The 20,806-nt window shown below is 45.2% G+C and overlaps 2 protein-coding genes across 19 annotated transcripts in view; both read right to left on the bottom strand.

The window, feature by feature from the left end:
* Positions 1 to 2,535: 2,535 nt before the first annotated feature.
* On the bottom strand, positions 2,536 to 5,481 carry LOC144383789 (uncharacterized). Of its 10 annotated transcripts, none has more exons than XM_078083377.1 (9): positions 5,342 to 5,481; positions 5,047 to 5,205; positions 3,865 to 4,008; positions 3,710 to 3,752; positions 3,488 to 3,591; positions 3,176 to 3,253; positions 3,024 to 3,089; positions 2,831 to 2,925; positions 2,536 to 2,732 (listed from the first exon to the last, which is right to left on the bottom strand). In XM_078083377.1, the coding sequence occupies exons 5-9, from the start codon at positions 3,518 to 3,520 to the stop codon at positions 2,549 to 2,551; spliced, it is 456 nt and encodes a 151-aa protein (XP_077939503.1). In that variant the 5' UTR covers positions 3,521 to 3,591; positions 3,710 to 3,752; positions 3,865 to 4,008; positions 5,047 to 5,205; positions 5,342 to 5,481; the 3' UTR covers positions 2,536 to 2,548. The 10 variants fall into 10 exon arrangements, with proteins under 10 accessions (XP_077939503.1, XP_077939504.1, XP_077939499.1 ...); XM_078083378.1 differs by having other exon boundaries at positions 5,047 to 5,127; XM_078083373.1 differs by having other exon boundaries at positions 3,710 to 4,008.
* Positions 5,482 to 8,740: 3,259 nt separating this feature from the next.
* The window catches only part of syt7a (synaptotagmin VIIa), a 61,445-nt gene continuing 49,379 nt past the window's right edge, over positions 8,741 to 20,806 (bottom strand). For 6 of the 9 annotated variants that reach the window (XM_078083370.1, XM_078083363.1, XM_078083368.1 and 3 more), the window contains 6 exons: positions 19,418 to 19,685; positions 18,683 to 18,852; positions 18,281 to 18,395; positions 17,450 to 17,649; positions 16,657 to 16,689; positions 8,741 to 9,872 (listed from right to left, as the gene is read on the bottom strand). In XM_078083370.1, coding sequence (XP_077939496.1) covers positions 9,570 to 9,872; positions 16,657 to 16,689; positions 17,450 to 17,649; positions 18,281 to 18,395; positions 18,683 to 18,852; positions 19,418 to 19,685 — 1,089 coding nt within the window. In that variant the 3' untranslated portion in view covers positions 8,741 to 9,569. Of the gene's footprint in view, positions 16,690 to 17,449; positions 17,650 to 18,280; positions 18,396 to 18,682; positions 18,853 to 19,417; positions 19,686 to 20,806 lie in introns of all 9 variants that reach the window. The other 3 variants (XM_078083372.1, XM_078083369.1, XM_078083371.1) reach the window with 1 other exon arrangement.

Raw genomic sequence — 20,806 nt, 5'->3', positions numbered from 1 at the left:
ACCTTCAGCTAAAGAGACTGCCCAAATCATGATGCAACACATCTTTAGAATTCACGGATTTCCCAAGGACATCGTGTCAGACCGGGGGCCCCAGTTCATCTCACGGTTCTGGAGGGAGTTCTGTCAGCTCATCGGTGCCACAGCCAGCCTGACTTCAGGTTACCACCCGGAGGCCAACGGCCAGACCGAACGGCTCAACCAACAGCTGGAGACAAGCCTCCGATGCCTGGTGTCACAAAGACCGACGGCGTGGAGCTCCTATCTGGCCTGGGCGGAATATGCCCACAACACGCTGCCCACCTCTGCCACAGGTCTCTCACCCTTCAAGTGTGTATACGGTTACGAGGCTCCTGTATTTTTTTACTCTGAGCAGGAAGTTGTAGTTCCCTCCGCCCATGCCCTGGTTCGTCGCTGTCATCGCATCTGGGCCGCCGCCCGTCAAGTGCTCATCAGACAGGGGGACAGAGTAAAGAAGGCAGCCGACCGAAGACGCCGTCCCGCACCAGAATACAAACCGGGACAACGGGTTTGGTTATCAGCCAAGGATCTGCACCTCAAAGTCCCTTCCAAAAAACTAGCACCGCGGTTCGTTGGGCCCTTCCCCATTTCCAAAGTAATTGGCCCCGCTGCCGTCCGTCTCCGTTTGCCCAGGTCAATTCGGGCGTACCCCACATTCCACGTCAGTCAGGTCAAACCCACCAAGGAAAGCCCCATGGTTCCTATCGCTGAGCCCCCGCCGCCACTGGAAGCAGCCGTCGGAGGCTTACTCTATAAAGTCAAGAGACTATTGGCCGTACGCAATAGAGGCAGGGGTAAACAGTATTTAGTGGACTGGGAGGGATACGGTCCTGAGCACAGACAGTGGGTCCCGCGGCGCCACATAGATGACCCTTCACTTATTCAGGACTTTTACAGAGACCACCCTGAGCTACCTGGACCGTCAGGTGTCGGTCCTAGAGGGGGGGGTTCTGTCACACCGCGGTGAAATTGTCTGTTGTTTTACTCTGTGGGGCATTTTGTCTTGTCATTTACGGTTTTATTTTGAAATAATAACTCCTCTCGTTTCAGGTCACTTACCCTTCCTCATGTGTCACCAGTCTGATTGTCTTCCCTGATTCCTGATTGTGTCCACCTGTTCCCCATTCCCCTCCATGTGTATTAATAGTCTGCGTCTCCCTTTGTCCTGTGCCAGTGTGTTCGTCATTACCCATGTGTTCTACCTCGTTCTGCCACGTCACAGGTTCCTTTTTGTTGTTATTCAGGATCTTCGATCGGCCCAGTGCCTTCACCTCCACGCAGGTTGTTTTTTTGGTTTTGCTTAAGTTTTGTATTCCTAGGTTAGATGCAACATTAATCTTTCATAGTTCTTTGTTTTTCCTCCTATAAGGAGTGATTTTGTTTTGAGACGTTGCCTCCGTCAATAGAGTGCGTTGGTTACTTTGATAAATTTAAAAGCCTTTTGTTTTCCTCCTAGAGCGGAGTGATTTTGTTTTTTGATAGTTTTATAGCCACACTTCGTCCTGGTTTATTTTATCGGAAGAAGTGTGACCTAGGATAATTTCATAGCCCGCTTTAGACTCTGTCTGGAGGACCTTCGCTGCATAAATAAAGATCTCCTTTCCTACCTGAGAACCCTGCGCCTGCTTCCTATCTTCCTCACGGGCTGACATGGGGCTCGTATGTAATCCAATCCTCTTTGCCTCCGCGGATCTCCTCCTCACATCTCATTGGAGGATTGAAATATTTATCTGAGCGCTGAAATATTCATACTGGTGGTCACGTGGCAGTGTGTCTCCACCGTGTCGAGGGAAGAAGAGTAAAACCTTTTAAATACACGTAGAGCTATTTGTGAGTCTGGGGCAGTAGTTGATGATTTCATATTGACCTCATTCATTTTTGGACTATTTTTTAATAGGGATTGATTTCTGATTCTGAAATTGAGAAAATTGCAAGTTGACATTTTCAAATTGAGTGTTTTGCTTAGTCAACAGTCTCAAACCCAAAATATATTCACTTTATATTGTCACATTTGAGAAGATGAATCGAACATTGTTTGGTCAGGTTAATTCATTTGTCTTTAAAATGACATAAAACAAGATAAAAAGGCTCGTCACAGATTCACAGAGCTTCTGTCAAATATCCTAACAAACAACCAAAGACACTAAACTACTGTGATCAGTGCTTTTGATCAAAAGCAATAAAGCAGTATCTCACTCTGGACATCTTTGACACTTCAGCTTGAAAAAGACAAACTGGGGGGCATTTGTGTAATTGTTTTCACGTTATAAGACACATAACGTGACGTCGGCTTTAACACCGCACACGTCACGCAGCGGCCTGACATGGCAGCTTTTCCGCACGCACACAACGGACTAAACAGAGAGATGGAAGTGAGCTCTTTTTTTGACAGGACTGTCGTGAAACAACACAGACCAGGAAATTCTGAAGGTTTCCAGGATTTGTTCATAATGAATATATTTAATACGTCCAAACACAGCCAGAGGTTTTATTTCTGCACAAATCACACGAGTCGTGTTAACAAGAAGCTCTAGAGTTTATTTTTTTTATCCATGAAGATAAGCCCCTGTTTAGCCCCTGTGTGCAGCTTGCTTGTTGTTTGTTGCACGTGGTCGATGCCTCGACGACTGTAGCCGCTGTCCCTCGTTCCACAGATGCTTCTTGCTCCAATACGGCCCGATAGAGAATCTTTAGAATCGTCATCAGGGCGAAACCTGGGGAGAAAGAACAAAGACATTATCAACAACTGATGGATGATATTCTGTGCTAACATTTGTTGCTAACATGATCTGAAGGCAGCAGACACACTCACGAGCTTTTGTAGGTGGTGTTGAAGTGTGAACAATCAAACGGTGTGTCGGGAAAAATCTGGTTGCTCGAGGTCATGCGACCAAACCCTGTGGGCTCCTAGAGAACACAACGAGGAGCTGAATCGACAGATAACAGCTGCAAACACAGGTCATATTGATCACAACAACATAAAACACCAGACAGAAGTAGATCACCTTTTTTCCCACGGACGCGACAGTTGGTGCATTGCTTTCAGGCCGTAGTGAAAAGAGAAGAGAGGGCTGAATGAGCAGAGGGAAGGATGTTTAAAGTTAAAGGGAGATCATTCAAATCTGCTGCAGCTGACTGGAATGGGATCAATACTCACTGGCCAGGCCAGACCTCGAAAGAATGCTGTTTCTGGAGAAAAGCGGCTAGTGTACCTGCTTGGTTTCGCCTTCATGCCCTTAAACGCAAGCACATAACATCCAGGTAATTCTTACAGATTGTGGGATACAATATAACTATATCCTTTGAAAAGCGTGAATGAGTGCTGTGTGCTGTCTGGAGAGGTCCCACCTGAACATCAGTCCAAATGTTTTTACACATAACTAAATTGCGCAGCTACAGTGTCATTACAGATAAACATAGACCAATATTACGGATTTAATTTACAAGAACGACTGTTTAAAAATCTTACCCTGCAGCTGTTCTTCTCCCCAAAAGTGTCCATCAGAAGGGCTCTTCCCTCAGGGACACTGTGTCTCACCACACGGGGAACTGGAGGAAGTGCTAAAGTGTGCACTTCCACAAACAAGTCATGGGAAATACTCATTGTCTTAATAGATACAATACAACTAGAATAAAAGAACAGAAAGGTTAACCCGTTAAAATCACATAAACAGGTCTATTGTTATTCTACCTGTTGTGGGCCGATGTAGCACAAACAATCTTTGGTATTCTGTCTGAGGAGAAATATTCATGAAGGCAGATAATGAGAAATGTACTACTTTTTATTTATGCGCTTGTAACGGGTCCCAACATCGCCCAAGGGGTTGTTATAATTCTGTGTCTTACCTTTTCCTCCACAGTCCTTGTTTTTGGAAGGTGAGGGAAGCCGCTGTGTCTGGACTTGTTAATGAAGAGCCCGTATAATGAGACCCGATGTGAGGTTGGCAGCGTCGGTTAGTTTGAGACGTGCAACTGTCAGATAACAGGAGTCTGCACACAAAAACAACAAACCTGTGTTTGAGGAAACTGCCGCTTCGGTGATCAGTCGGCGTAATCAGCTCAGGGAGTCGTTCTTCAAATTCTTTCAAATCAAAACATTTTCCCCCCAAGTTACAAAAATCACGCTGCCTTGTATCCTTGGTATGCAGGCATGCAAATGTCATGCAAATGTCTGGAAACGCTTAAGTTTGTTTGGCCTGATTATTGGTTAAGACGATCACCTTGTGTTGATTAAGATTTTGCCTTAATTAAGTTTTCCCTCTCTGGGATTTATCCACAGAATGTGCATTAGACAGGCAAATACTTCATAACATTGCACCATGACCTTTGACCCTTACACAGCCAGAGTGCAGGGAGGGGGGGGGGGGGGGGATTAGCCAGGAAAGCATGCTGACTTGCACACTGCAAAATGCGGCAGGATGCAGTCGGACGTCCTTGTGTTTTTGGCATGCTGCCTTTAAATACATTATGCATTGGGACATATTAGATCTTCTTCTGGCACACTAAATAATATGGACATATAAGAATAAGAATAAAACGCACACTGAGCCACCATGAACCAAACAAGCCACTTCAATGAGCTGAATGGAATTCAGCCATCATTCATTTTGTTGGACATACTACCGAGACATGTTGTTACACACACGCACACTCAGTGTAGTGACACCGGTGTTTTCACTCACTATTGCCTGACCTTTTACTCTTTTATCTTACTTATTTGGACAAAGTGTTTGATAATTCACAATCCTGAAGCAACTTCCACCTCACTGTCTGTGTGACGTGTTAAAAACAGGTACGTGGGGCCTTTGGAATAACAGTTAACTGATAAGCATCTTAGTTTGCTTTTCGCCATCCTCGCATGACAGGAGAATCTCACTGTGCTCCAAACTGGGCCTGTAAAACAACCTGCCTGGGTCTGACATAGACACTCAACTATCGGCCATCAGAAACCTCATCTTAATTCCTATTGGACAGTTTTCACTCATGTGGACTATGCGTCCCTGCTACTCCCCCCCCCCACCTACTCACCAACTCGTGATCACTGCAATGGAAACTCTCACTGACACACCGGTGTCGGATGGTAAAAATCCTCTGGGCATGTGCACAGTGCTGTAACCAACAACAACAACAAAAGCAGCAAACAACTTGCGACTTTTGATTTTAGGTTTGACAGAATCCAACAGAGCTCTGAAAAAGAGTTTGTAGGAAATAAAAGGATAAGTGTTCCGTTTAACTAACCCTGTTTGTTAGCGAGGAGAACAGTTCATCTATTTACACCGCACATAAATAACTCAATGAAGATCGACTTATTCCCCAGACTTACCTGCAGTGTTTGCTGTTCACTTTTCTGTCTTGTGGTTTGTAGGTAAACAAGTCTTGTTGCTAGGAGATTCAGCACCAGCGATGATTAGTGATTCCAGAGTGAAAGGTCGTCTGCTTAATGGGTTCACCATCAGCCTCATGAGCCCTAGAAATAACAAAGTATATGCAATGCAAATGCTCATTTTTCATCTTTGTTTGTTTGGTTGTTAACACAAACGTGTGATTCTACCTTAATCATCATTTTAAATAACTGCAGAAATGCCTTTTAGGAATCACACCTATTTGTCCTCAATTATATGTTTTATATCTATTTATGAAAATTCAAAGTAGCTTCAACATACTGCATTATTATGTTAATCATTTAATTGGGAACATTTCTTAATAGCAATACAAATGACGCACTTGTAATGCTTAGCTAATTAATGAATCATCATGAATTATTGTTACCGTGACAAATTATTAATGACTTTATAGGATTAGATCACAGAAATGTTCCACTCAACGTATAAAGTAACTCGGAATTAACATTCATTAATTGATTATCTAATGATTTTAAAACTGTATTATTTGAACTGTATATCTTTATTACTGCACTGAGGAGAAGGATGTTATTTCCGAGTTCTATATCAAATTTGATTAATGAGTATTGATAAAAAAATAGCAGGGGTTACAGTAAAATTTGATCATGGTTTAGTCAGATACAGTCTTGTACGTACTTGAAAAATAAAACTTTACTAAACCGCATTTTCTGTGTGTTGTATTTATTATGATTATTCATACCTATATTCATATTATACATATATACAGCACACACAACGTTACTGTAACAACTGTGCAACTATTTCCTCGTGATTCATTTATCTAGTCCAAGGTTTTTTATACAATACATTCAGTGCTCCCTTTATTCATTTAATAGTAGGTGTTGGATGCTTTTCCTATTATTAGGCCTTTTGAGAAAACATTTTGGTTTGACGTACAAGACTCTATCTGTTCGTCTCTCATACCGAACATCTTCATCGGGCTGGACGGTTTCTCCGCGTGTCCATTGGATGGCAGTGTGATGCCACAGAGGCTCTGACTTCAGTCTAGCCCAGAAAAGACGTAAGGTTATGTAAAAAATGATGGATGGCTTGAGATTTGCATGATATCTTGATGAAAAAATGTCCACCCAGGACAAAGGTTTATCATGTGAGAAGTGTCTGCAACACCATCTATACATCTACATCCATGAGCATGTCAATTTCATCTTGTAGATACCTGCCTCCCTGTCAATTGTATGATCAGGAAAAACAAGCATTTTTATAGATGCTGATATATTCTCACTAATTAAAAATAAATATTTTGTCTAATTAAGAAAGAGTGTGACGTTTATACGCAAACCTCCGCTTTCTGTCAAACAACCCTGGCGGTCTTCCAACACGCAGCATGAACATTTCAAACAATGTGATTTTCCTCAGCAACTCCTTATTAGAGGTATTTACAGCGACGATTCTAGCCGGGATTTTTCCATGACGACCTGCTCACCCCCTTGGATCGCTAAATCTGACCCTTCTTTTCTCCACACATTTCCTTCAATTCTCACTTCCTATTGCTTCTCTTGCCATGTCATGTCCTTGGACTCCCACTACGTCTCCACCTCTGTCACATCACTTCTTGCTCCCTCCGTCTGTCCGGCGCTGGCAGTCGGAGGAGTCTATCGTTACCCGGCGGTTGCTTGCGTTGCCGTTCCACAGTCTTTCTTGCTTGACGTGCTGTCGCTTTATGCCTGGAACTGTTCATTATCTTCTCCAAAAAATAACGACAGGGAAACGCCTGCGTCATTGAAACTGACAGTCTCATTTCCTGCTTCTTTTCTCTAAAGCACAATGTGAACATTATTGGCAATTCTAATTATAAACCCCCGGGGATCCATACAGCAGAAATAGACCAGGCGCCTATTTTCATTCCAGTAATTATGCTGGATGATTTTGCTTATTAGAACAACTTCAGCCAGAGAGAAAGAGAGGAGGAAGTGATCAAGCAACTGCTGAACTCTGAAATGAAAAACCTGGGCCTGGACCTGGACTCTCCGACCGTTCATCTCCTCGGTACAGTACTCTTTGTTTGTTCTGCATCTGCATAATTCACATATAACATACATAGGCCAGATTCTCAATAGAATGTACATGGAAACTCAGAAACAACACTGCACCTCTTGCAAAAATGTTTAAGAAAACACTTAGAAGCCAAAGGGAGCCTCAAAGATGAAAAAAAAGGTGGGTGCAGTGGTTCTAAAAATAGATGGAGGTGATGCAAACTCGGGTCTCCCGTGGAGGCGATGCGCTCGGCTCGCCTGCAGCCGTCTGTTGGAGTACAGGGAGGGACGCAGCCTCGGCCCCTGTCTGCAGGAGCTCGGCTGGCTCTGATACTCTGCTGCACTGGGAGGAGACTCAACTGTCTCTCTGCCGGTTCAATAACCTGTTTCTATGTCTGCCATAGAAACGCACAATTAATGAATCAATTAATATTTAGAGAGACAGCTAAGGCCCAAAGACCCGTCTTTGTGTGTCAGGTCTCAGAGGTGCTGTCTCTGCTTCACCGCCTCGCTGTTCTGGTTCTTATCTCCTTACTGCTTCTTTTTTCACTACTTAAGAGGCAAATCGGGCACATAGGGTTTGGAGTGAATAGCATTGTCACCTGTTAGCATTTCTAGTTTCAGTCAGCTTTGGTGTAGTGCTAAGGAGCCAGGCAAGAGCGTACATTTCCTGCACAAGACAAGATATTCTGCCAACAGGAAGCTGATTCAATTAAGGGAAACATATTTCACTTTCATGTTGATGTTGCAAGATAAACCTTTGAATAGTTGTATGTATTAAAACGGATGGAAGCTGAAACAGCTGTTGGACTGACAAACAAACTGTTTGAAGAATTCAAGAGTTAACTAATGGGAAGATGTGTCATCGTCCTTGAAAACGTGATGAAAGATTCCCTCAGAGTGCCGCACGTAGGCCTGCGGGTCATTTACCTTCATTCCAGCTAATGTGTCGCTCAGAGCAAAAGCTTTCCACGATACATTTGTAATTGCGCTCAAAAACAAAAACATCCTTTTACAAATTGCCAACTCTATCTGCAGAGTGGAACATGTCATTACAGTTCCTGAATATTGAAATTACAGTGTACGTGTTGATTAGAGTTGATTAGAAAACACAACTTGGCCACAAGTATGCAGTAACCTCTGTTCACATCTTGCCGTAAACAGATGGACCTGAAATATCTCTAGCAAAATCAAGTAGTCCAGATATTTCACCCAAATCCAAAAATGTCAACCTAATGGCCAAACTTGAGAAAAAGTTACGTCACCAAAGTCAGTAAACTTGAAAGAAACAAGACAAGAGAGAAAAATTGAATCTCTGAAGACAGATGTAGTAAAAATGATTCTTTAATATGGAACAAAATCAGAGCTCAGCTCCACGGCTCCGTCCACCCAACACACTGTGTCACACTGATGGGTGGAGGAGAACAAGAAAATCAACCAGTAAGATCACAGTCCGCTCGGCCCAATAACAGGAGAGGCTAAAAAAAACATGGAACGCAAAAGCAAAGTGCTACCGGGTTCGACCTCGAGACGCCCTCTCTCCCCTCACTCCTGACCCAGGACGTGACCGGGGGGGGCGGAGGGGGACACGCCTCTCGGACCGCCCACCTCCTGTCCCGCCACGTCCTTCTCCTCCCACCGTGCCACGGTGATGGACGGTTTGGAGGGACTAGGAGGGGCAGAGGGGCGAGTGGGACGCCGACACAGACAAGACGTCTTGGTTATTATGATGGCTCCAGTGGGAAATGTCTGTGGTCTGGTCCCTCTGCTCTTCTGCTCCCTGCCTACGTGACAATCAAATCATCTTTAAAATGCTGCTCACTTGAAATCCTGATGGAATGTTTGAAGTTTTTCGAGGAAATGAGACGAGATAAGAGGGAGAGGAAGTCTGCGCAGGTCGCCCAGCAAGAACCCGTTACTATCCTAACACAGCGACATCAACAGAAGTACTACACAGATATGTACAGAGCAACCAAGCGACACATGGGAATACTGAGTGGGAAAGGTAATAATAGTCCACAACAATTGTACATATCCCTCTACTTTTTTGTGTGTATAGTCGGTCCAATCCTTAAGGCTATTCTCTTTCTCTTGCTACAAACAGGGCGGCAGTGAAGCCACCACAACATACATTTGAGTCACCAGTCTGTGCTTGTTATCTAAATATGGCTGCTCCGTGTTTCTGTGTGCTAAACCGGCAGCTGCCCTTCTCCTCAGAATCATGCAGAGGAGTCTGAAAGTACAACACGGTAAAGAGAGGAAGTGGCATGGAGGCATGAACGGGGGTGAGGATGCGCTTGTTTTGTGCTAAATCATTCTCTGGTCTACAGAGCTGTGCAGGAAAAACAAGGTGGTTGACTGGTGAGAGCGGTAAAGAATCACAGATGGGTGACGGAGGGTGGATCGCTGTTGACCTCCACGGTGGTGGTGGTGGTGGTGGTGGTGTGTGCATCACCAGCTGAATGGGAAAGTAAATGAGAAATTGAGCAGAGGAAGTGGAAATCTATGCTTGGTGATGGACTAAGATGAAGCGTTGTAATGTAGAAGCAGAGAGGACATGAGAGAGAGAGAGAGAGGGCATCTGCCAGCTTCAGCCAACAGGCATCCTGCACCGTAACACACACTGCGTCACATGACAAACTACATCAGAGAGGGAGGGAGGAGGGAGGCACTGCACAAAGAGCACTAGCACTACCATGGACGGACACACACACATACATACACACAGGCGCACACGCACACGCGCGCACACACTACTACACTGGGTCCCAGTCTGCGTTCCACTGCACTCTCCTGGCTGCCAGAACCTTGCTGTGTCTCGTTAAGAAAAAACAACAAACCAACCGATTAGCAAACAAACGGACAAAAGAAGAAACAACACACACTTCGGAGCCCACTGGCGATAATAAAAAAAGAAAGCAGAAACGAAACCTAGGATATAAAAAGAGCCAGAGGCGCCGGGTTTTACAGAAAGCATTTTCTCAATGACTGGCTTTTGAACAGCTCTACGCTTTTTCTTTTAGTCTACCAAGTATATACTATTAACCTTACCAGGCAGCTAAAATCTATACAGTACTGTCATTTTTCATATATTTATAGATATTTATACACTATACAAAGTTGGCAAAAATACGGAAAAGAATACATTAAATTAGATTGTACACATCACAATTGTGTGTTTTCAGTTGGAGCACTCTTTGTTGGGGAGCTTAGCCATGGCGAGTTGAGAAAGGAGGCGAAGAAACAGGAGTGTTACCCCCGACATCCCGCAACGCAAAAGACTCACAATCAGACTCGGTAAGTAACCTTTCAGTCTATGGCGTGAAATAAATGTATTGCTTATTACCTACCTGATTACAAATGTCCACATTATGGCAGGAGTTAGAGGATGCTCTAACCGGATCACAAAGTCTATTTACAACCAGCGAGGAGAGAAAAACTCACATATTCTGAGGGATCTAGATTCAGGGGAAAATAGTCTAGAATTGTTGTTTGAGAGACGCCAGATTGTGTGTCTCTAAGTGTGTGTGTTTTCAGACTTGTGGGACTCCCTCTAAAGGATGGGATTACAAATGAAGGCGTGACTGTATCCACTGTCCTTCCTGCAGACGGCTGCTGGGAGTATCAGCTGCACCGTATCGTGTCCACGGCGGAGACAGTCCTAAAAGTCAAATGAAACCGATAAGCTCCATCCCTGCACTGGACACACAGCCAGATCTATCAGGCCGTGGCATATGGGAAATAGGAGAGTAGGTGCACAGACACCTGCAGAGATAATAACTAGACTACAGCACTGTGCTTTTTTTGGCGGATGCAGCAGTGGGCTCAATATCCGTCTGTTAAGAAGGCACAGGGGGAATTTTGGACATTTGGAAAGATCTTTATCGCCCTCACATATTTTTATTCATTAAATACCTTTATTACCTTGTTTACGTCACTATTCCTGGGTTTCTCTTGGTGGAGTTTGAGATTTCTTACAAACATCTCTAAACAGGAGACAAGCATATTATGCAATGGGTTAATGGCAGTGCTTAATCACGAGCCGAACCCCAAAATAAAAGGCTGAATCACGAGTCCTTTGCAGCGTCAGACGGATGAAGTACGTCCTTGCGTTGGGAATCTACTCCCATACATGCCCTCTGCCATGTATGGCCTTGAGCAGAGCAATAATGACTCCAAATTCACTGAGGAAGGCATCATCAGTGTCCGTAGAGGGCCAATCCTGTCTGACACAATGGCATTACAGTAAATCCCCCAAGCCTATAAGCAGGCCGGGTGACTCCCCGGGGAGGAGAACGTCTCCTCACACAACCACCGAGGCGCTCGCTTTTTCTACTAAAAAATATAAAGTTGTTTTATGGCATAAATAACACAGGCTACAATTTGTGCCACATGTGGCTCGGCCCGTTTCCTGAAAATGTGTACGGGGGGGTGTAAAAGGTATGTGGCAGTGTTGCTACAGCGGGCCTGGGATGTTTTGGGTACCACTCCTTCCCTTTGTTTCTCTTGCCCCGACCTCACAGCATCTCCAACAAAAATACAGCGGACATCAAAAGCCCTTATTCAAGAAGGGCAGGTATAATCAGCTTCAGCATCAACATCACCACCGTTATTCATCAATATCAGTTTTCATCATCACCAAGTGACAAATCAAAACTCGGAGTACAACAAATGTTCATTTTCACCAAAGATATTTACATAAAGTTTCCAAAACAGAAGGATTTTCTTACCACGTTTTTATAAAGAAATAACACCTAAAACACACACGTACACACTGACCAACAGTCAAATGTGAACAGAAAGAAAAAGTATATTATTACTTGTTATTGTTTTTCATTTTGTTACCTTTCACATGATGCTTACTTAAACCCTGATTGGGAGAAGTCACACTGGCTTTCACCAGATGCTTAAAACAATTGAAAGGGTGAGTTAGGGGAGGCGAGGTCTGTCTGCGCAGGGCGAGACTCACACACAAACAGACCGGGACCAAAACAAGGGCGACCCAGAAGACGTCGGGTCTGACTCAGCTGTAATAATATGATTCAGCAGAATAAAACAGCTGCTGTGCCTCTAAAATGACATTACTGCAGCCCCCCCCCCCCCCCCCCCCCCAACACACACATACACCGCAAAGATCGCAAAGACATAAGACATAAGTACAGTATAGCTTCAATTGAATATTGCACAAACTACCGCTAAGCAGGCACATTTCCAATAAAAGGGGGTCACTGACGCTCGGAAAGCCACATCACAGTATAAGAAACGGACTGAGGGTACGACAAGGACAAACAATATCAGGCTCAGGAACACATCTTGCTAATCCCTTGGCACACAGGTGTGACCCCCTTAGCCAATAAAGCTTTTAGTTATTTAAAAGGGAAACAGAAAAGGGAAGGCTGCAGGTGACAATGACACATTTGGGGTGGACACCCATTCTCTTTTTCACTTTTCCAGCTGCTGCAGACAGCTGGCAGCCTACTGAGGCTGCACTCCAGTTTGGAGCTAATTGCTAATGTCAACATGTTCACTGAGGCAATGCTAACATGGTTGTGACGCATGTGTTAGAGGCAGCGCCTAAAGTTCAGGAAATTTGTGGAAACTTGAAAATAGAAATTACCAAAAGGTCTCAACACCCAACGGAATAAAAACCTAAATAAAGAGGAATCTATGAAACTGGGTTAAGTTTAAAGAGCAACTAGGCTGCTCCTACGTGGGCCAGTCGGTGGAAAAGTTGGTGGCGCCTGTCCTCTTGATTGACACCTCAGTAATGAAGCAGTACGGATCCACGGCGCCTCGCCGGCCTCGCCGGGGAACGTAGCGTGAACACAAGGAGTAGCCAGTACACGGAGTGAAGCAGCTGCAACGCCGCCATGTTGTATTCATGAGTTCAGGAGTGTTGAAGGTCGGTCCTGACAGTGTCGTTGCCAACAGAGAGGCCGCGTTGAGAGGCGTGAGACGGCTGGCCGTGTAATATAACTGGGATTGTTTGTGCTCTGAGCTCGCCATCCGTTTTAATAGTACAACTTCCTGGATACACTGTGGTGAATCCTATGAGACTGTAAAACATTGTGTTGCAGATGAAAAAACAAAAAAATGGAATTAAAGACTATACCACGTTCACATTTGAGTAATTTGTTATATTTTAGAGAGCAAATTTCTTAACAATGACCAGTGATCAAATCTATTTTAGATGAATAAACGTTACACTTAAAGGGTGTACCTAGCCACTTCTCCCTTTAACCCAAACAATGAATAGGTGAAGTCAACTAATATAATAATATTGGCGTTACAATAAAATGATGTATCTTTTAGTGTAGCATTTCTCTACCCCACTGAGAGTTGAACCTCCTGCTCTTGCCTAAATGTCACTAATGATGTAATGACTGTGCCATTTAACCTTTTTAAAATTAGAAAATGTTTTTGTCGGGATTGGCTTTTAAGAAGTGTGTTCTCCAAAGCACTCTGTGAGTTTTAAAGGCGTGCAGCCCTCCAGGCTAGCTTGGAGGAGCAGCCACATCACTGTGCCTCATGTTGCTAAAAATAAAGCCATATCCTCCCGTTTACAGGGTCATTGATGCCTGAGCTTAGTAAACCCTGGCAGCATACCAATTTATCACTCCTCGAGCTACATATCATCTTAGTGAAAAGGAAAAGGCAGCGGTATTGTGTTGACTCATCGGCCCGCACATTCAAACCACGTCTGGCTTTCAATCGCCTCATGATTATTTATCTTGTTTGCACCGACAAGCCTTTATCCCCGTCCATCATCCTCTCGCTCATGAAGCAAGTTTTACCTCTGCAAACAGCGGGTTTCCTTTAGGCCCGAGAAAGCAGATACTGCTCCTTTCTGCCCACCTAATGGGAGCGTAATGTGCTGTGACACTGCTGCCAGTGGATGTCAAAACAGTGGACCCTGTTCGGTGGCTGGCCAATTGTTCTGATGGGTGCTGGACTGGATCGGTGCACCAGCCGGCACCGAGCCTCGCACGGAACACACTGCACAGAACACGTCCACTGCCCAGTCCGGTTTATAGACGTACCAGATGAGGACTAACCTGGTGCAGACTGGACTTCGATTACACAACCTGTGATCAGGTAATAATTATCATCATAAAGGCAAAGCTTAAGAGGGGAAACAGTATTTCAGGATTAGTTTTAGCAGGTCTAGACTTAGTGGGAACCACATTAAGAGGCAGTGAGGCTTTGTCTAAAGAAAACAACTAACATGAGAGATGGCTGAAAGGACGACGCTCATTTAGACACGAAAACTAAGTCGCTCCACTGAGAGAAAAGAAAAATCCTGAAAAGCTGAAAGCTGATTACGCTCCACAGGACTTGCTGAATGTAAAAAAAACAAAAGTACTTTCCACTAAGAAAGATTAGATGTCTGCGTGAGCAGCTCTTAATGGCCGACAGTATTCATGTTGCTGCTTCGTGACCGTTTTATTTATGTTGGAGAAATATGGAGCTGAGCTGAGTGTGCCTGACAAGCAGGGCAGCCACCAGTTCACTGTGTGGCGTTGTCAAGCACTCAGGGAGGAGATCGCGTCTAATCTGCTTCTGCACCATCGAGCAGCGAGAACAACACAAACGTATTTCTCTTTCAGCGTTGGATTCTTGTCTGTCTCGCTGTGATCGTTCAGCGCCATGAACCCGTGCAGGAGCACCCACACTGTTTGCTCTGACTGCGCATGTTGTGGATCAACACGTGGCATTAAAGAAAAAAGCTGTGTTGTTTAGGCCTCAGCATCGCAGACACACATAGAACCACACGAGTACGCTGACCAAGGAAACCAAAAGAGGAGGATGAGAGCCCTACATCCGTCCCCTGTGTCCTCCACTTCATCTCCAAACCCTGAAATCACAGAGCAGACGTCCCCTCTCCCCAACTGCTGCTCACCCTTTCAGACACCCCCCCCCCACACACACTTTCATTTTCCTCAGTACTGTAATCATCATCAAAACTGTCATTATCGTTATTATTGTTATTACGTTTTCAAAAAGTGCAGATAGAACTTCCCCGGGCCCTCGTTCAGAGGGCGGGGCAGTCAAGGAGGGGGGGCGAGAACGGCAGTGAGAAGAGCGAGAGGAGCGCCAGGTGAGAGAGAAAAACAGAGATTGTGTTGCTCCTGTGGACGCACACACGCACTCGGTTGGTGAACAATGACGTAGGGGGGGTTTGTATTTATTTGTTTGTTCATCTTTTTCTCTCTCTCCTTGTCAGGGCTTCTTCCGGAAAAATCTAAATGGAGTGATCCATTTCCAAAGTGTATCGGGTTCCAGCTGTCCAAGTTTGGAAAGTTTTTTTTTTTTTTTTAAATCTCTATTTTTGTTGGAGCTACAGCACAGCACCCACAGCACAAAGACAATAAGGGTGTGGGGAGGGGGGGGGGGTCCAGAATAGGGTTGGATACATTTACATTGTGCCAGAAGAATAGAGAGAGAGAACATTAAGGGGATATAAAGAAAAGCACAGAGAGGAAAAGAGACTTTCCATCGAGAATTCAGCTGATTACTGAGTATTGTTTGCTCTCCACAGCTAAACATCAAAGAAGTGGGGGGGGGGAGGATATAGTGTACACTGGAGACAGGTGACAAGGAGACAAATGAAGAGACAGGCTTTGGATACGATACTGTATATTTGGCATATGTATGGGGGGGGGGGGAGGAGGGGTTCTGCTATTTAGCTATTATATTAATATATATGTACATATTGTACATACTGTATAGTATTGAGTACCTGGAATAGTCGTACACTTACATGAGAATGAGGATTATATGAGAATAGATTGTGACTTCTCTGTGATTCCACGGGACCGGCACCTTGGACGGGCCGAGGAGCTGCAGAGCAGTTTGGAACCGAAGGGTCGATAAAGGAACTGAATATCGGGACGCCACAGGCAAAGTGCAGACAGACATACAGACAGTCGGAAACAGGGGGACTATTGGCACGGTGTGAGACACAGAAAACGGGAGAAGGGTCGGAGAGAAGTGGAGATCTTGAAAAAAACAAATAGTTTAAAGGTTTAATAGAGCAGATGGCTAATTGTACCCGTGTTTCGCAGCCTGGCAGCAAGTCAGTCTTGTGCATAAGGACGGGAGTGGAAGGAGGAGAGGGGGGAGGAGCAGGAGACGGGGGAAGGGGTCACGGAGGAAGCCGGGCGGTGCGTTCAGGCCTTCAGAGCGTGCCACTGGGCGACGTTAGTACGCGGCCGAGCGAGCATGTCTTTCCAGTGCTTTACCTCCGCTGGTCCACTCTTCCACGATAGGTAGATCTGAGAGACGGGAAGAGGGGAACGGATGATGATGTAATCATCTGTAAGCCATTCAGATATAGTATAAACATTGTCGGGGGGGGGGGGGGGGGGTTGTCATTCAGACGGGTCACTGACGGCCTTGTTTGGGCAATATTTAGCATGTAGGTTAGTACACGAGCAGCAGCGGTGAGTTGGAAGTGGTCTCAGGTCTCTCACGGGCTGCATCGTATCGTATGGATTTTAAAATACATTTTGCTCTTGAGGCCTTAATCAATGAAGCCTATTTCTGCTATGCTGTAACTCCCCGGGGTCTCCGCTGGTTGCCTGGAAACTACCGGAGCCAGAAGCAGAGCCCGGCTAGCTGTCTCCTCCTGCCCTCAGTCTACATGCTAAGCTGCTAACGCTCTGCTGGCTGGAGCTTTACGCCCGGTTGCCAAACGTGAGCGAGGGATCTATCTTCGGATCGACGTCTCGCCGCTAATAGACGCGTTTCCTAAAAATAGTGCCATGCTTTAAGATATATGAGATGGTTAGCATCCGACATGATCAGCGCAGAAAGTTGGCTAATTAACAAATGTTGTCTATTGACCGCTGACTCCGAATTGTGTGCGTTTAATTCCGTTAATTATTATTGTAGCAATTTTCTTCCCTGTGGTGGCAATGTTCACACGCGGAATCCCGTTTCAACTTTTTCCGAAAGTCTCTTTACTCAGTTACGCTTTCAGATATCAGACCTTTCCTCTTATGGTTTATATGTCGCTGCAACACAAAGGGTTACCTTGCCGATGACGTCGTTGCGGCTAAGCCTGTCCTTGTCCATGACGGTGATGATGATGGTGGTCTCCCTCAGCACATGGGCGGCCACTTCGAAGGGGAATGACTCGTTGAAAACGGGGTTCAGACAGCGCTTCATCGTCACCGTCTTCTTCTTCTCTACGCGCTTGTCCTTGTGCATCAGCCACACCTTCACGTATGGATCTGCAATGCGTCCGCAGGAGACAGCGGTTTGCGTGAGAGCGAGGGAGAAGATGCTCACAGAAGGTGTATTTGAGAGTCAGGTTAGCAATTACCCTCTTAATTGTTAAAGTCAGGGAAGGCAGCAGGGAAGCAGATACCGAGTTTGAGCTCAAGGTCAACTTATCCCCTGAGCTTGGAAACATACAAATGAGGAGGTATTCATGGAAATAGGGTCAGGGATTTGTACTACCAATTCTATGACACAAGCATACACTGCTCCCGCTACTACAGAAAGCAGTACTTTTATAAATCAATGCCACAGAAAGCCATTCACATTTAGACTTGATGCTTTAAAGACTAGCACCAGACGGACACGTGTGGTTCCTGAGAGACTCACACTATGCCGCTATCAACAATCCCCCCCCCCCGACAACACGTCATTTCCTGGTAGGCTACAGATGCTCAGGAAAAAGGATCCATCCGCAGCTATCTACAGGGCGACCCAGTTTAGGAGCTGGACGGCAACAGTCTTCTGCTGGACGGCTGAGCAAATGTTTAGACGCGGAGATGAAGCTTCTAACGTCAGGAGAACGCCTGGCTTCAGACGGGCGAACAAGGGTTAGAAGGGGGAAAACAGGCTAAACAAACATACCTGAGGTGCCCCCAATATCCATGGCTTTGAGATTTCGCGCTTTGATGATGTTCACTGTGATGATGTTGGCTGTGGGATTGTAGCAGAGAGACAGCAGCAGGTCTCCTCGTCTCCCCTGAGGAACACACACAAGCACATGCACATGACGACATGTGAATTTCCCAGTCTAATATCGGATTTCATCAGGGAAAATTAAACTCCAGTTTACTCTCTAGCGCCTTGTGTAATCTTACATCTCTGCTCTAACCCCATGTGACGAACACGGACGGTCCAGTGACCAGGCCGACACGGCAGAGTACCGTGGCTCACATGCTGAGAGCACTGAACAAATAGCATTGCACTAATAAACCTGTAACGTTTGACTGAAAAAACTGGATTTTGGCCATCCCTCCTTTCTCTTACGCTGCCATCACTGCAGGGCTTGAGCTCCTTCCAGAAGGTCTTTATCTGGCCCAGTTCCACCTTGTTAAGGGGGATTGACACCTCTCCAATGGGGTCATTCCTGCTGAAGCGGTCGTAGTCCAACACCTGAAGGTATAGAGTGCGCTCTCTCACCTTCTCGTAAGGGAAGCCTAAAACGGAGACGGAATCAGAGGGAAGTTACCGGGGATGAAAAACGTAAAATCTGCCCTGTGTTAACCGGGAGGAATTTGGCAAAGGCCAAAGTATGTTTAAAAAACTGCAGGAGGGGGATGATTACACCCACAGAGAATTATTAGACACGACCTTTGTCGTTGCCATTAACGCGTGAAGAAGGAATGCTACAAACTTGACTTCAGCACACTTGAGTCTGTTCTTAAAGCAGAAGGTCAATAACAATATAATCCTGCTTCACTGCTTGTGTGGCCATACTTTTTTTACACCTTGATTTTTCTAAAGCGTAAATGAAGAAGAGACTTTTACATTGGTGAGCTTTCGCTGATGCTATGCTAAGCAGCTCTTGCTGTAGCATCATGTTCTGCGTACGGAAAAAGGTCATCATCTAACTCTCAGTAAGAAAGTGTACATGTGCATTTACCTATTTAACTATTGCTATATGGATTTGTAAGGAGAAGTCTTCAAAATGACAACGTCTTACCACATGAAAGGATGGAAATGAAAAATGGTACAAACATTAACAAATGCCACAACACAGACCCTCAAACAGGAAGGTTTCGTTCCAGTGGGGGTTGAGGTTCTTCCTCTTGATCTTGGTCTCCAGCTTGTTTTTTTTGTCAGGCAGCAGGTAGATTTTGACGAAGGGATCGGAGGTGCCGGAGAAGTCCTTGGCCGGGAGCTCCTGGCCCCTGAGGAGTTTGACGGTGAGGGTTGTGTTCTGGAAGCTGTAGCCTATGCTGAACTGGATCCGGCCCAGCTTCTCACTGACGGGCCCTTCACCGTCATCGTCCTCCGAACCTGGGGACAGCTGCAGGGGCCACAAATGCGGTCGAATAAATACGAATAGATGCAACATTAGCAGCAGCGAGCACTCACATGAATAGTTCAGTCCGAGGGGCCTACACACCTGTCTCTGCCACAAGCACGCACACACAGGCCGAGACACAGAGAACCTGTGATGGGGGGAGATTTTAGAGCTGCCTTTCTATCCAGGCATCAAGCGGCTGCTCAGAGCTCTGACATTAAGAAGAGTGAGAGAGTTTAATTTCTCTTCTAAAGTTCTTAAGGTGCTCAGATTGGAGATAGAGGCGCTTTAGACCACCCGTTCTCCCTCGCAGCCACTTAGACTGCTTTATCACTGCTGTGCACTAAAAGGGCTGATAGAAGGCAGCGGACAGAGAGACGAGCAGAAAGAGGGGGAGAGAGAGAAAGCTTTGCACTGGGGGCATGGCGAGAACTTCTTTTCTCCCTGTTACACCACCTTCTGTGGCTCTGCTTTATTCTTTTCCTTCTCTACGAAAAGAGCATCGATTTGGAACGCAGAATGTGAGGACTTCATAAAAGAACCATGTTGTGTAATTTTCCCATTTATATTTTGTGAAAGACCAGCCGGGCGGTTTGGTTTGCAAGCGAAGCTTTCCTCGGAGCGTTACCTGGAATTGTTGATTTCAGACCATTACATTTCAAAGTGGAAAAGACTCACGTACTCCGCTTTTGTCAATAAGGGTTTTAGAACTGTCAGCCAGAGCGAGGGTGAAATATTATAATTTATAAAACAGTAAGAGTCACCTTGGATGGCTCCTCTTGCTTGATTGCCGCTTCAGGAGCTGTGCTTTTTCATCTCACATTATGGCACTCTTATTACCACCTGTAGCTTTAAACGCTCTTCTAGCATGAAGGATGATTCAGCATCACTTTTCGTACCAAATCCTTGAGGCTAGTTGACTTCAAAACGCAATTGTTGCCTCCCAGTCAGTTTATTAATCATAATGCATTAGTGGTTTTGAAGGGCGCTTTCTAAAATCCAAGACAACACCTAAATATTTACATTTACTACACTATACTATACATTTCAGTCCGTGAATAATTCTGGCCAAATTCTACAGTATATGTTTAGTACTCAAACAGATTCCACAAAAAGACAAAAAC

Source organism: Gasterosteus aculeatus, chromosome X, assembly GCF_964276395.1.
Source record: "Gasterosteus aculeatus chromosome X, fGasAcu3.hap1.1, whole genome shotgun sequence".
Classification (NCBI taxonomy): Eukaryota; Metazoa; Chordata; class Actinopteri; order Perciformes; family Gasterosteidae; genus Gasterosteus; species Gasterosteus aculeatus.
This window is presented reverse-complemented; position numbering and strand designations above follow the sequence as displayed.

Excerpts from the sequence above, each read along its gene's own strand:
- LOC144383789 (XM_078083373.1), bottom strand. The coding sequence starts at position 3,770 with ATGAATATTTCTCCTCAGACAGAATACCAAAGATTGTTTGTGCTACAT. Across the intron at positions 3,090-3,175 it reads TTCGAGGTCTGGCCTGGCCA|CCCTCTCTTCTCTTTTCACT; the intron begins GTGAGTATTGAT and ends CTGCTCATTCAG. Across the intron at positions 2,733-2,830 it reads AACACCACCTACAAAAGCTC|GTTTCGCCCTGATGACGATT; the intron begins GTGAGTGTGTCT and ends CTTTCTCCCCAG.